This window comes from Oenanthe melanoleuca, chromosome 15, assembly GCF_029582105.1.
Source record: "Oenanthe melanoleuca isolate GR-GAL-2019-014 chromosome 15, OMel1.0, whole genome shotgun sequence".
Classification (NCBI taxonomy): Eukaryota; Metazoa; Chordata; class Aves; order Passeriformes; family Muscicapidae; genus Oenanthe; species Oenanthe melanoleuca.
In genome coordinates, this window is record NC_079349.1 from 5189658 (window position 1) to 5202412 (window position 12755).

Below are 12755 nucleotides of genomic sequence, written 5' to 3' on the forward strand. Positions count from 1 at the left end.
CCCTCCCCACTGAGGTTCTAAAGTAAAAAAGCATCAGTGAGCTGCACTGCATTTTAATTGCACCAATACAGTTAAATATTAAATGGACAAAGCAACTCTACATAGCAAATGGAAAACAAGCATTTAGTGAAGCTGTAAGACTTAGAGACTATTAAGGTCTAGCCCAGTTGTCTATACATGAATATCCCACTTTAGTTTTTGGTGTTAAAATTTTAACCAGAAAACAAAACATTTTCAGGTTCATAGAGAATGAGCAAGTTATTGAGTAACAAACCTGCCTCTCTCCTAAGCAAACACTGACTGGGGGGAGCCAGGGCAGGACAGGACACCCTAGGCTTTTTCATACCATCACGCCATCTACTAGCATGGGTAATGATGAGAAACACTTTTCTGAATGGACTGGATTTTCCTCACATACACCCCAAAGGGGCATATGCTGATATCCTGCCAGGACAGTTATCCAAGGGGAGATAACACTACCAGGTTAGACACTGATGAGCTGGGGAAAGAGTTCCTTGGCAAAGCTATCCTCCCACGCATGGTCAGCGCCAAGCGGAGACGAGGTATCACTGAAGGGCGACAGGGAGCCTTCATACCCAGAGTCACTACAGCCATCCAACAGGTAGCTTGAGGCTTCAAGGCTATGACAAGAAGAAAGCAGATGAGAAATGCCCAGTTCAGGCATGAAGCTGTCTACAGGTTCCTTCTTCACAGACACTGGGACCTCAGGGATGGCCGTGTTGTCAGATGAAGAGAGGTTTTCTTTCTCGATTTTCACTAGCATATTGGTTTGGTTGCCCACTTCAACAGGAATCTCCACTACTAGGGGTTTTGTATACACATGATCAAACCTTATGAGTTCATTAATGGCTTCCAGCTTAGCTGATGGGGACCCCAAAGAGGGAGACAGGGTGGTTGGTAGGGAATTTGTTTCTCCAGAGATGTCTTCCTCCAGCTTTTCCAGGCACGTTGACTCTGAGTCAGCGTATCTGAGAAACATCTCTGGGTCCAGGTTGTCCAGAAAGCCCAACAGGAGATCAGACTGCAAAATGAAAGACAGTTTTAGAAAGACAGTTTACTACCATTACAGCCAAACACCACATGTAGCATCTATTAACCTCCACATGGAAGTTAAACTACACTGATGCAATCACAGTTTTACCAAGAATTTCATCAAACACATTAAGGCAGCTACCTATCTTGCACAAATTCACTGAATATGCCAGGGGGTATATTCACAGAATCCCAGAATATGGTAGGGACCACAGGAAGTCACATCTGGTCCAATTTCCCTGCTCAAGCAGTCATCATAGAGCACATGGCAAAGGACTGCACCAGATGGTTCTTGATTATCTCCAGTGAGGAAGACTCCACACCCTTCTGGGCAATCTGTTCCAGGCACAGTCATTCTTTGCCCACAGCTTTTTTTGTAAGGGTACTGGCAATCCCCAAAGAATTATACATGCATTTGAGATTTACAGCCACTATTAGAAGCTCCTTGAGATCTTGTACCCATAAAGTGCAAACACCACAGTGCCTGCTGGCTACACAGAGCACAGACCAGACCTTGACTTAAGCAGACCTGCACATGACTAGAACTCTGGGGGCTGGGTTTTTTCATGTGGGTGTTGTTGAACTCCTGTACTCAGCAGACACAGCTGTTCTGAGATACAGCATCCCAAGATTTAGAAAACAAATCAACTACAGAAATCATCGAATGATTTAACATCAAAACATTACAACACTAATCTTAAATCTACAGTGGTTCCTGATTTCATGGACACTTTGCATAGGACTGGATGCTCACCTCAGAGTCTGAAGAATCACTGCCATCAGAATCCACGTGGAAGCTATCAGAAATGGTGACTGCTGGGCCTGCACCTGCTGCAGAGGAACACGTAGTCTGAGTGCTGCGGACTCAGCGGACCCGGTCACCAATCTAATCACATCCACCTGCGATTCCTTCACAACCTGTAACAAAAAAAAAGACAAAAAAACATCAGTCACAGCAAATGTTCTGACAGGTATCAAAATTTTCCTGCAAAGGCTTCCAACACAAAATGCCCTATTTACTTGCTCTGTAGGAACCTGAAGGTAAGAATTTCCAAAGTTAGCTGAAGCTTCCCTACACTTGCATATTTATTTTGTTTGACATTTTTAAATGAGAGCCTGGCCCTCTCTACCACATCTAAGACACACTTATGTAACTGTGACAGTTTCTACTTCACTTCAACAGAAGGTAGAAAACCAGATACAACTGTCTTAAAACAGCCTGGAACTAGTCAACTTTCTACCTCTCGCATTACCACTGGCACCCATTTCAGGACAGGCTCCATATGGAGGGCAAAGGTATTTCCGGCAAATCCCTGCCCAGAGCACCGAGGCTGCAAAGTGGGGCAGCTCTGCCCAAGGTGGAGGCGGACACGGCGGCAGCGCCTCACCTGGAACTCGTCACCCTCCTCCTCCTCCGTCTTCAGAGCATCTAAACCCAGGCGGCAGCGGAGCTCCTGGTTCTCCCGCGCCAGGTTACACGTCCTTTCCCGCAACAGCTGGTTTTCCCGCAGCAGCTTCTGGTTCTGCAAAGAGCCGTGAAAGAGCCGTGAGGCAGGGAGGCGGCTCCATTCCTCCCCCTCCTCCAGCCCCTTATCTCCCCCAGCTCCTCACCTCCTCCTCCAGCTCCACCACCTGCTGCTCCAGCTCTGTCATCCGCGCCTTCTTCCTGTCGCGGGCACTCTGGGCCGCCACCCGGTTCTTCAGCTTCCTGCGGGGCAGAGCGGCGGTCAGCGGGAGAGCTTGTACCCATCGAGTACAGCCGCAGCCTTCCCATCGCTGCCCCCCACTCACCTGCGCAGCGCCTTCTCCTCCGGGCTCAGGTGCGTGAGCCGCTGCCGCTTGCGGGCCGGCTGCGCGGTCTCCATCCCCGGGAGGCCGGGGTCGGCTCCTGCCGGCAGAACGACGGACAGATGCCGGGCAGCCGCGGGGCCGGGAGCCTCGGCCGCTTTGCTGGGGATGAGGAGCAGCCGCGGGGCCGCGGCACCGGGCAGCGCTGCCATGGCGGCACGGGAGCACAGCGTACACGCCGCCCGGCGTCACCAGCGCGGCCGACTGCGCCCCGCGCCGCCCCGCCCGGATTTCTACCATCGTGGCTCTCGCTCATTGGCTGCGGGGCGTGACGCCACGGCCGAGAGAGCCTGTGATTGGCCCGAGGCCGCGAGCAAGGGGAGAAGCGAATTGCATCAGACAAGGGGCTGCGATCGGTGCAGCGCTGGCGAGGGGCGGGGCTGGCGACGGGCGGGGTTTGCAGGGGTGTTGGGGGAATGGGGCCGTGAGGGGCCGTGAGGGGCCGTGAGGGGCTGTGACTGCCCAGGCCGTGGTGCCCAGGCCGTGCCCGCCCGCGGTGAAGCTGAGCAGTTCCTTGAAGAAGCAGTGAACTGCGCCTGGAGTGGCGATGCAGCTGAAGCCTCTCTCCGCTCTCATTTCCGGAGCCGGTCTATCCCAAGTAGTCACAAGCATAATCATGGGGAACACAAGGCCACGAATGGAGCTGTAGCAGATGCCATAAGAATGGGCTAAAAATGGGCTAAGAATACTAAGAGAGCGGCGAGGTTAGTGATTGATGAGTGGAAGTTGCAGGAGACCATGCAGAAATCGCTCAGCTGTTCCTGAGAAGCAGCAGTGCTGTGTGGGGACCGAAGTGAGCTTCACCCTTCTGTGGTGTCTGAGGAAGGGAATCGCCCTGCCGCGATGGTCGGTGTCAGATCTGATAGATCTAGCGTTCAGACAAACGTTTTGTAGGTAGAAAGCCCAGAAATGCTCTGCCCATGGGAATGCAGGTGTTCTGCAGTGCCCGGCCATGCAGGGCATCGAGGGTGTTCGAGCTGTGACTGCTCAGTGCCCGAAGCTCTCCAGTTTCCACTTGCGGCAGTTGCCAACGACCCGAATGGTTACGAAATGTCGAGACTTTGGCTGCTCACAGTTATTTCTGAGAGCCATTTGTCCATTGATTTTAAATTAGTTGAGATGTTAAACACTAAAGGAAAACATGAGCTTTAGAAGATCAAAGACACTGGTGTGCTGGTTTGGCATTAGTCCAGGACTGGAGTTCTGCCAGGCTCTCCTGATACAGAGAACAAACTGCATTTGTAAGTTTGTGTTTGTTCTTTTCTTACGCATTGCAGCATGACATTGAGCTAAGGCTGAAAATTCATTTTTCTACTTTGACACCTTTGTGAAAAATATGGCAATTTTTCAATAAGCCTTTTAATCAGAGTGCAAAAAATTGTTTGTTCTGGTCCTGCTAAGTCCCCCTGGCCATTGAAAACTATCTGCTTCTCTTTTGTGTGTCTCTTCTAGATTTGGACTCATGTTTCTTCTGTAATTCTAATTCCCAATTTAAAGTACTACTGTTTTCTACAAAAATGCAGGTTCAGTATTAATAACTGCTTCAGATTTCAGACATCCATTTCAAGTAGCCCTTATTTGCAAGAAAAGTGTTGAACAGGGTGAACAGGACTGCCTTACATTGCTGATGTGTAATATTTACAGCTATACTGGGGAGATCTGATTTATAATGACATTATTTATCATAAAGATACCCAGATATCTTGGTATTGTGACTGAAGAAAATCCTAACCTTCTGTCTGCAGGTGATTTAATTTTCCTATTTAATTTTATGTGGAACTAGAGCCCATGTAAAGCACACTTCCTTTTGCAAAAAACACTTGTGATCATGAATAAACCACAGAAGTGCAGGGACATATGTACAAGTAGTGCTTGAGCTGCTTCACAGTGATGTGTAACCAACAAAAGTGGAAGCTGCCCTTGGCACTGTTGCTGTCCATTGTTATTGAATATAATAACAGCATCCATTAGCATGTCTAGTGTTGGCAGTAATAGCTAGCAAAAGAAGGGCATGACACCCTCTGCATTTCCAGTCCTGTTGAATACTGACTAGCTCTGGTGCAGAAAATATTTAGGCTCACGAATATTATGTTACTACCATTAGGATATATAAAGTGTTTTATTAAATATATGGTTGAGTCACTGGGTAAAAGAGTGCCTAAGGAAAGGTCCATAAAGCTGGTCCTACACTGTGACACCCTTTCAGAGAGTTTTAACAAAAAGGCTTCAAGTTTGATTCTGATTTCCACTTTTTTTTCCCCCTCCTCTGTTTACACATTCCAGTCTTTGTATTTTTCTTTTTTCCAGTCACTGGATTTAATCCTGTGATCCACGTGACTCAAGAATGCTTCTCACCCTGCCTTCATCCTGCTGGGGGGTTCAGCACTACCACCAAGGATGTGCCAATGAGGATACTGTTGGCTGTCCTGCCAGAAACCACATTAGTTCCTGCTAAAACAGCTTTATGTTTTATGTTCCAGGTGGCCAATCCACCAGAGGAAATAATTTTGTTTAACGAAGGTGGAGAGTGCTTGTGTAATCTCAGATACAGAGAAAGAAATGTGTGTTGAATGTTATCTACACATGAAAAAAGGGGGAATAGAGGAGGAAAGTAAAATGGAAGAGGGGGGTGTAGAGAAAAGATTAACTTGCAGTCATAATCTGAGAAAGAGCTCGCTTGCCAAATGTGTGTCTGAAAACACTTGGATGGTGGCCCAGGCCCCCAAGTTCTTGACAACAGCTGGAGTGTTCCCATACCTGTATCAATAGCTGATTAAAGGAGAAGAGAACCTGTTTTGCAGCCTAAAACAAGGTTATTCAAAACCTCTAAAGTAATTTTACTTATTCTTAAATTTTGTCATTAGGCAAAAATTGGGAGTCAGGAGTGCATCTTTCAGAGTTTTAGTGCTCTCAGTCTCAGTGGATATGCTGAGTCTGTGTCCTCTGGCTACTGCCTGCATGCTGTCCAAAGTGACATTGGCTTTCCCTTCTCTTAGCACTGCCACAAGCAAGCCCTGGGCACTGAGGCTAACCTTGGAGCTTCTTTGGACAGTTCAGTTCCATTGCCCTCATCCAAAAAGGTTGTGCCCTATTCCAGGTTTAATGGTAGCTTAGCAGCAATACCTTTCAATGTAGTACCTTGTAAAAAAAGGGAGATAGAAAGCACACTGTCCAAAGGCCAGGTGGAGATGAATGTATAACAACTGATTAACTTAACTTTTAGGAAATATGAACATCCATTGTTGCCTTCCTCTGTAGTGACCTCTTTGCATCACAGGCTTTTTGGCAACAAAATCATCTTACATTTCACAGCTTCTAACATTTTGTGTGTGTAATTCGTTTTTCTATTATTACAGGATACAAAATGGCAGATTTTTCTTAAAGCAGTCTAATGATATATTGTCTTTTTTTTCAGTGATAACAGTAAATTTGAGATCAAGCAATCTCTATAAAAGTCTCAGAACATTCCTTGAATCTCCATACTGGTTTTTTTCCCCCTGAATTTTACTTGCATTGTAATTCCGATTTACTTCACTTTTAGACTCTTCTAAAACTCAAGAATTCACTGGTCTCGGTCAAGACCAGAAATTAACAAATGTATATAATTTTATAGCAGTTGCAATTTTTACAAATTTACTAATTTTTCCAGAAAACTGATGTGCTTATTTAAACAGCAGAGGTCCCAGTGTAGAGACAGCTTCCTAATCCCCCTCACACTGTCAAGGAATGTCAAAGGGAAAATCTGTCTACTTACAAGGACATGACAGTATTTTGAGATAAAGATTTCTTGATTTAATTCTTTCTGTCAGAGAAGCAATTTTCTCTTGCACATGCAGAGCTTGGAGCAAACCACTGAGGGGATTTTAAAAGAAGACACAGTAAACAGAAAGGCTGGCAGCCCTGTGTTACCAGTTCTGGAAGAGTGAAATGTTACTGGAAAACTCTGCAAACATTAGTCATGTAAACAGATCTTTATACATAGCCACTGGATGCCCTTGGGAAGGTTTTTGCCATCTGCCAGTCCCTGAGAGACTCCAGCTGGGAATCAAACAGCATTGGTCACTTAGCCAGGGAAATGGGCTCAGGTCACCTAATCTGTTTGGTGGGCACCCTGATCTCTGCAGGATCCCACAGGTCAAGAGGAGGTTGTTGTCATTTGTTCTGGCTTCTGCTTCCTACCAACTTGGCCCATCCCCTTCCCATGCCATTGCTCTATTGCTCTCTCAATTCTACTTCTATTGCATGGATTCCCTTTCTCTTTAAAAGGTCCAGCTGTTGGCACCTCTGGTAAGACTTTAGTCCTACTTTAGTCCCACTTCAGCTCTTCAGCTTTTCTCTTTCTAGCTTGGTCCCAAGCACAGTGTTCCCCTGCAGGGTTTTCTCCTCCTGCTGGCAGGAAAATGTGGACCAGAGAGTTGTGCAGAGTGTGCACATTTGGAGGTTCTGGGAGATGCCACAGGAGCTGTGCACTGAGAGGTGTTGTTCTTACTGTGTACAGTGATGCACAACACATTAGAGTGGTAGTCACAAGCAAAAGAAAAAAAGGTAAAGTTCCTACACTTACTTGAGATGATGCATTGTTTGGGGTGATGCTGCAGAATGTGCTTGGGCAGTACAGGAGAGACTGAACTTGCTGCTGTGCTGTCCCAGGGAACCCACAATGCTGTTCTGGGTTTTGTGCCAGTGTCTCACATGTTGAGCAAGCTCTCTGAGGAAAACACTTCACTTGAAATCTCACATACCTAATCCTGTTCCAGTAAGTTTTTCTGTTTGCACATCCTGGTTCAGAACTGGAACCTCTTCTTGGAAAACACCCAGGGAGGTAAACAACCATGCTTAGGAAAACTTGATGGCTACTTCCTGTTGGCAGAAGCCAGCTCTTCTTTGGAGCACTGCCAGCGTTTGAAAGGCAAAACCTTTTCTTATTTCTTAGACCTTCCCTAGGCTTTTAAATTCTTCTAGAAGTCCAGAGCTCCTGAGAGTCCTGGAAGCTTTCTCATTTTGTAATTTTGAATTTATTTCCTTATATTCTTCCATTTGCCCTTTTGTTTGTAGAACCCTGTCTCCAGCTGTCATGTGACCCCGTATGAGAAGAGGAAATTATCAGGAAATGTCAAGTTAGGAATCAGTTCTGTTTCAGCGTAGGTTCAGCAGGACCCAAAACATGGGGAGTATTGTCAGAATAAGCCATCTCCTGCCTCCTACATCTTTGATTTGCTGACTCCTCAGAGAGCACAGGGTAACAGCTGGTGTTCAGAGAGGAACAAGTCTATTATGATTTGTCTCTGCTAGCCTCACTGATTTGCTGTGTTAGCACTGACTTTAATGATAACTCCTACATAAACAGGCAGGGACAGCTAAAGCCATTAATCTACTAATTAAATAGATCCTATACTAGTAGTTGAATGTGGAAAAGGAGTGTTTTAAGGTGGTTAATCAGATCTTTTAAGTTAGACAAGTCTTTAATATAATAGATAACCCAAGATAAAATAGAGTAAATAGTTGCTTAACTCACTGTCACATGTACAAATCCATTGTTAATGTAGGAATTCCTTCATTTTATCCAGTAACATTTTAAGAGTGTTTTTTTGCTTTTGGTACTCAGAACCAGTGAAATCTATTTTTTGGCTTTAGCACAGAGTTCTTCATACTGCAAGTAGTATTACCAGCTGATACATCCTACACTTTAACCATGTGCTTCAAATTTTTTCTGTGATGTTTATATATTGTTCATTTTATGTTATGGCTTGAAGTAGGGCTTTCTGAACAGCAACTTGTACCCTAGATTTACTCCAGAAATGCTAATAACAGTCTTGAATTAAGTAAAGAAGTGTCAATATCTAGATTGTATATAAATACAACTCTGTGAAATATGCAGGGTATGTTATTTATGTATTATTTTCATAAGCTGCTTCTTCAGTATTATGAATGAGGAAACTGCTAAGCATTGACATGATGAACACATGAAATTAACAGGAGTCTGGGATTTAGTGCAACTGTAACTGAAAGTGAGTAGATGTGATACAGAGCAATCTCAGGAGCACAGTGAAAGACATTGGTATGGATGCATTTGAGAGTCTTTCTTGCAGAATAGATACTGAGAATCTTGGGAAATATGGCTCCAAATTTTCTCCACATCCATTCTGTTGCTGTCAGATAATTTAGACCATCAAAAAGCATATAGAAATTATTCCCTAAGTTTGTTTATTTGAATTCTTTTTTCTTCTTTTGGTAGCATGATCTGCTGTGCCTGCCTGGTGAGGACTCTGAAAGAAAGTATCAAGCATGTCTGTACTGTCTTGCAACTCTTATTGAGATTGTACTGTGTGTTGAGCAATAGTTTGCAAAAAGAAAGGGCTGAATTCATCTTAATAAGGGTATTTCCAGTACAATCTAAATAATTCAGCCTTACAGACCTGGTTCATTATTACTTTTTCCCTTCAGTAGACAATTACATGTACAGAGAGGTGAAGGATGCCCCAACCATGTTTCCCCTTCTTACAGATTTAAAAGACTACACATTGTTTAAAACATTGGAAACCTTAACTATTCAAACATTAACTAAATTTTTTGTTCACAAAAATTGTATCATTGAAGTTGTTGTGGCTAGTCAGTTGGCTAATTTGCATTGTTTCCATGCTAATTTACTTGGATGAATTGTGTTTCCAAACCTTAAATAGCAAGAGGCAAAGCCACTTTGCACGACATTTTTTTCTTAGTACAAATATCCACTGACTTTCTTTTTGGTCTTCAATTAAGCTGACAAGCTACAACGGCTTGTTACTTTAATTTAGAATAATTGACGATAATGACGAAAGCATCACTTCCATAAATATTTAAAAAATGTTGTCCGTTAAAAGGGCTTTCTGCACCACGGTAAAGTTTGCCTGCAGGTGCAAGACAAAGATGATGAAGGTGAAGATGAGGATGAAGACGAAGATAGATGAAGATGAAAATGAAGACGAAGATAAAGATGAAGATGAAGATGAAGATGAAGATGCAAGGCTGTGGAGATCCTTTTAGCCCATGTGCTGATGTCAGGCTCCTCTGGCGGCTCCGCACGGCCCGGCCGCGTCCCGCAGGGGACACCTGCTGGTGGCCGTGCCGCAGTGCACCCGGCCGCTCCCCGGCCAGCCCCGGGCGCCCCTTGAGCGGCCTGAGGAACTGCTGCTGCTCTTTGGAGCCAGAGCTCGGCAAGCACTCGGGTGTGTCTGAGTAAAGCTTTCAGTCAGCCCTAAAACTCTGTGCTGTGCAATTTTGGCTTAGAGGGAAAGGGCAGGCATGTACATGTCCTTGAATTTATTGGGAAAAGGACAGCACTTGTTCCTATCGCTTATTACCAATATAATTTACTTATGAAATAAGCTCTGCAGAGCACGGTGTGAAAACATGTAGGGAATGTGGGCAGTAAGTAGTCCGAGTTAGTTCCTGAAAACACCTGGACAGGCAGATGTGGGTGTGTGAATGAGACAACCAGGCCTCTTTATCCTTCCTACAGACTGGTCTGCTCTGAAGAGATTGTTTTGGGCTTTTTCTATAACATTTATCACAGTATTACATGGCTACTTCACTAACTTTGTTTTCTCTCAAGAGCAGGGGGAGGAGGGTTCTATAATATCCACTTCTTTGCAAGGGAAGTGAGATGTAGGAAGTTCAGTGTCAAAAGCATCCTCTAGTGTTGATTGCCTGCTTCTGAGATAGAATTACAGAATTGTTTATGTTGGAAAAGATCTGGAAGACAAATTGAGTCCAACCATTCCTCCAGCACTGCTAAAGCATTAAACCATGTCCCCAAGTGCCACGTCTTTTAAATTCCCTGGGGGATGGTGACTCCATGTCTATGCATGGCAGCCTGTTACAGCTTGACAACGTTTTCCATACAGAAACGTTCCCTAATATCCAATCTAAGTCTCCTTTGGTGAAATCTGAGGTTTTTTCCTTTGGTTCTTTCACTTGCTACTTGAAAGAAGAGACTGAGTGCCTAGAGAATGCTTTCTCACACCATTTGGCATTGCACATAATTTAGTTATACTCAATTCACAGCTCTCACTGCCCTCAGCTGTAGTTATAAATGCTTGAGGACTTCTGTATTCAGACCCTGGACCTCAGTTTGTTATCCAGGGGAAAAAAAAGAAAACATATCTGAAGTATTATGGCATAACTGAATTGTGAACTGTATACTGCCAACTGGGCAGCATGCCAATTAGAAATATTTGATGCTCTAATGATAGACAGTCCATTCTCTTCCTGTAACTTCCTGCTTGGATTTCTGCCCAAGTTGAGGGAACTTGGTGACCTGAGACCTAGTGCCTCATGTCACTCCTCAGTATTTGACTGTGAGGCTGCTCCAAGGCAATTTTGCTGTGTCTCTAGTCCAAGTGGAATAGATCAGATCTTCAGCAACTCTTATTTTAGGCATAGGATCTATCCACTTGCTATATAGAGCCCCATTCACATCTTTTTCTGTAGGTAGTTTCCAGACAGTTTAAGCTGTTCCTATGTTGATTGTGATGTAAGAGACCATACTTTGACTAAGCATCAGCCATTTTCCTCATGGGTGAAGAAAAATCAAGTAGAGGTAGTTTGTACTAAGGGATTAAAATGCTTCTATTTACTACACTAGATGCCATGCACTTCTGAAATTGTACTGAAACATACCTGTAATCAAAAATTTGCACCTGATGACCACATCTAAATTTGCATAGAGCACCACAGTGATGTCCTTCCAGATCCCTTTCTAAACATGTAATCGTTTTTGATCCACTGTACTGTAGGTGGGTATTTTCTGGCTTACTGTAGGAGCCCAGAGTGTATCGTCCTGTGATCTCTTCTTGATCGAAGAACTCTTCCATGAGTGGTTAAGCTAACATTGCTCACTGTGTCATGCTAAGGAAGACGCTACCTTGTCTTCACCTGTAACAAAGTGTATTTAGGAAAAGAGCTGGCCATTTGTAGACTATGTATCATTTCTTCCGAAGGTGAGCTAGGGCTGGGCTTTGTTTCCAAACATAGTGTTTCATAGCCAACAAGGGATCTTGGATCAGTTTGTCTCAATCCTTCTTGTCACTGAGTTATATTTTTAGGATGTGTAACACCATGTATTAGTGAGTCCCATGTACTTAGCTGTACATACTTTTAATGGAAAAATGTATAATTGGCTGACATCCAGTTCTTGTGCGAGACTGCAACAAAAATCATTACCAACACATTTTCCCCTCATCATTGATGGAGGTTTTGTAGAGTCGAACTTACAGCCAAGCAAAAGAGCCCAGGTAACCCAGCCTCCCCTAATTCAGTTTCAGGAGACTGGGATCAGGGCCCATCAGTCTTCCTGCCCTAGACACAAACGAGAGGCCCGCCGGGCGCGGGCTGCAAGGAGCTGGCACGTCCGTCCGGCAGCGCAGCGGTGTCTCCGCGGAGGAGGCTGCCCGCGGTACGTGCGTTCCCAGAGCACCGCTCCGCCCGCCGGGGCCCGTCCAGCCGGGCTGTGCCACCCGCGGGGCGGCCCCGCGCAGCCACCGCACCCGGGATCCGTGCCCAACCCAGCGGGCACGAGCCGCGGTAGCGCCGGCAGGCGGCCCGGCCGAGCCGCAGCCCGCGGCTGGGCAGCGCGGGAGCCCCGGCACCGGCGGGCAGGGCCCGGCGGCCGCGGGCCCAGGCGGCTGCCACAGGTCGCCGGGCTGCCCTTCGCCTCCCGGCCCTGCAGGCCCGGCCGCGTGGAAAGCCGATCCCGGCAGGGCCGTCCCGAGTGCCGCTCGCTCTCAGACCCTGGCGGGCCGGGCCGGGCCGGGCCGGGCCGGCGGCAGCCACGGGAAGCGCTGGGCTCGGCCGGGCCCGGCGCGGCTGCGGCTGCG

General features: G+C 45.9%; 1 protein-coding gene across 1 annotated transcript; it reads right to left on the bottom strand.

The window, feature by feature from the left end:
• Nucleotides 1-37: 37 nt before the first annotated feature.
• XBP1 (X-box binding protein 1) lies at nt 38-3355 on the bottom strand. Its single transcript, XM_056504557.1, has 5 exons — nt 2845-3355; nt 2665-2761; nt 2442-2576; nt 1808-1971; nt 38-1042 (listed from the first exon to the last, which is right to left on the bottom strand). The coding sequence occupies exons 1-5, from the start codon at nt 3051-3053 to the stop codon at nt 853-855; spliced, it is 795 nt and encodes a 264-aa protein (XP_056360532.1). The 5' UTR covers nt 3054-3355; the 3' UTR covers nt 38-852.
• Between the last annotated feature and the right edge of the window lie 9400 nt (nt 3356-12755).

Excerpts from the sequence above, each read along its gene's own strand:
- XBP1 (XM_056504557.1), bottom strand. The coding sequence starts at position 3,053 with ATGGCAGCGCTGCCCGGTGCCGCGGCCCCGCGGCTGCTCCTCATCCCC. Across the intron at positions 2,762-2,844 it reads GAGGAGAAGGCGCTGCGCAG|GAAGCTGAAGAACCGGGTGG; the intron begins GTGAGTGGGGGG and ends TCTGCCCCGCAG. Across the intron at positions 2,577-2,664 it reads TGGTGGAGCTGGAGGAGGAG|AACCAGAAGCTGCTGCGGGA; the intron begins GTGAGGAGCTGG and ends GGCTCTTTGCAG.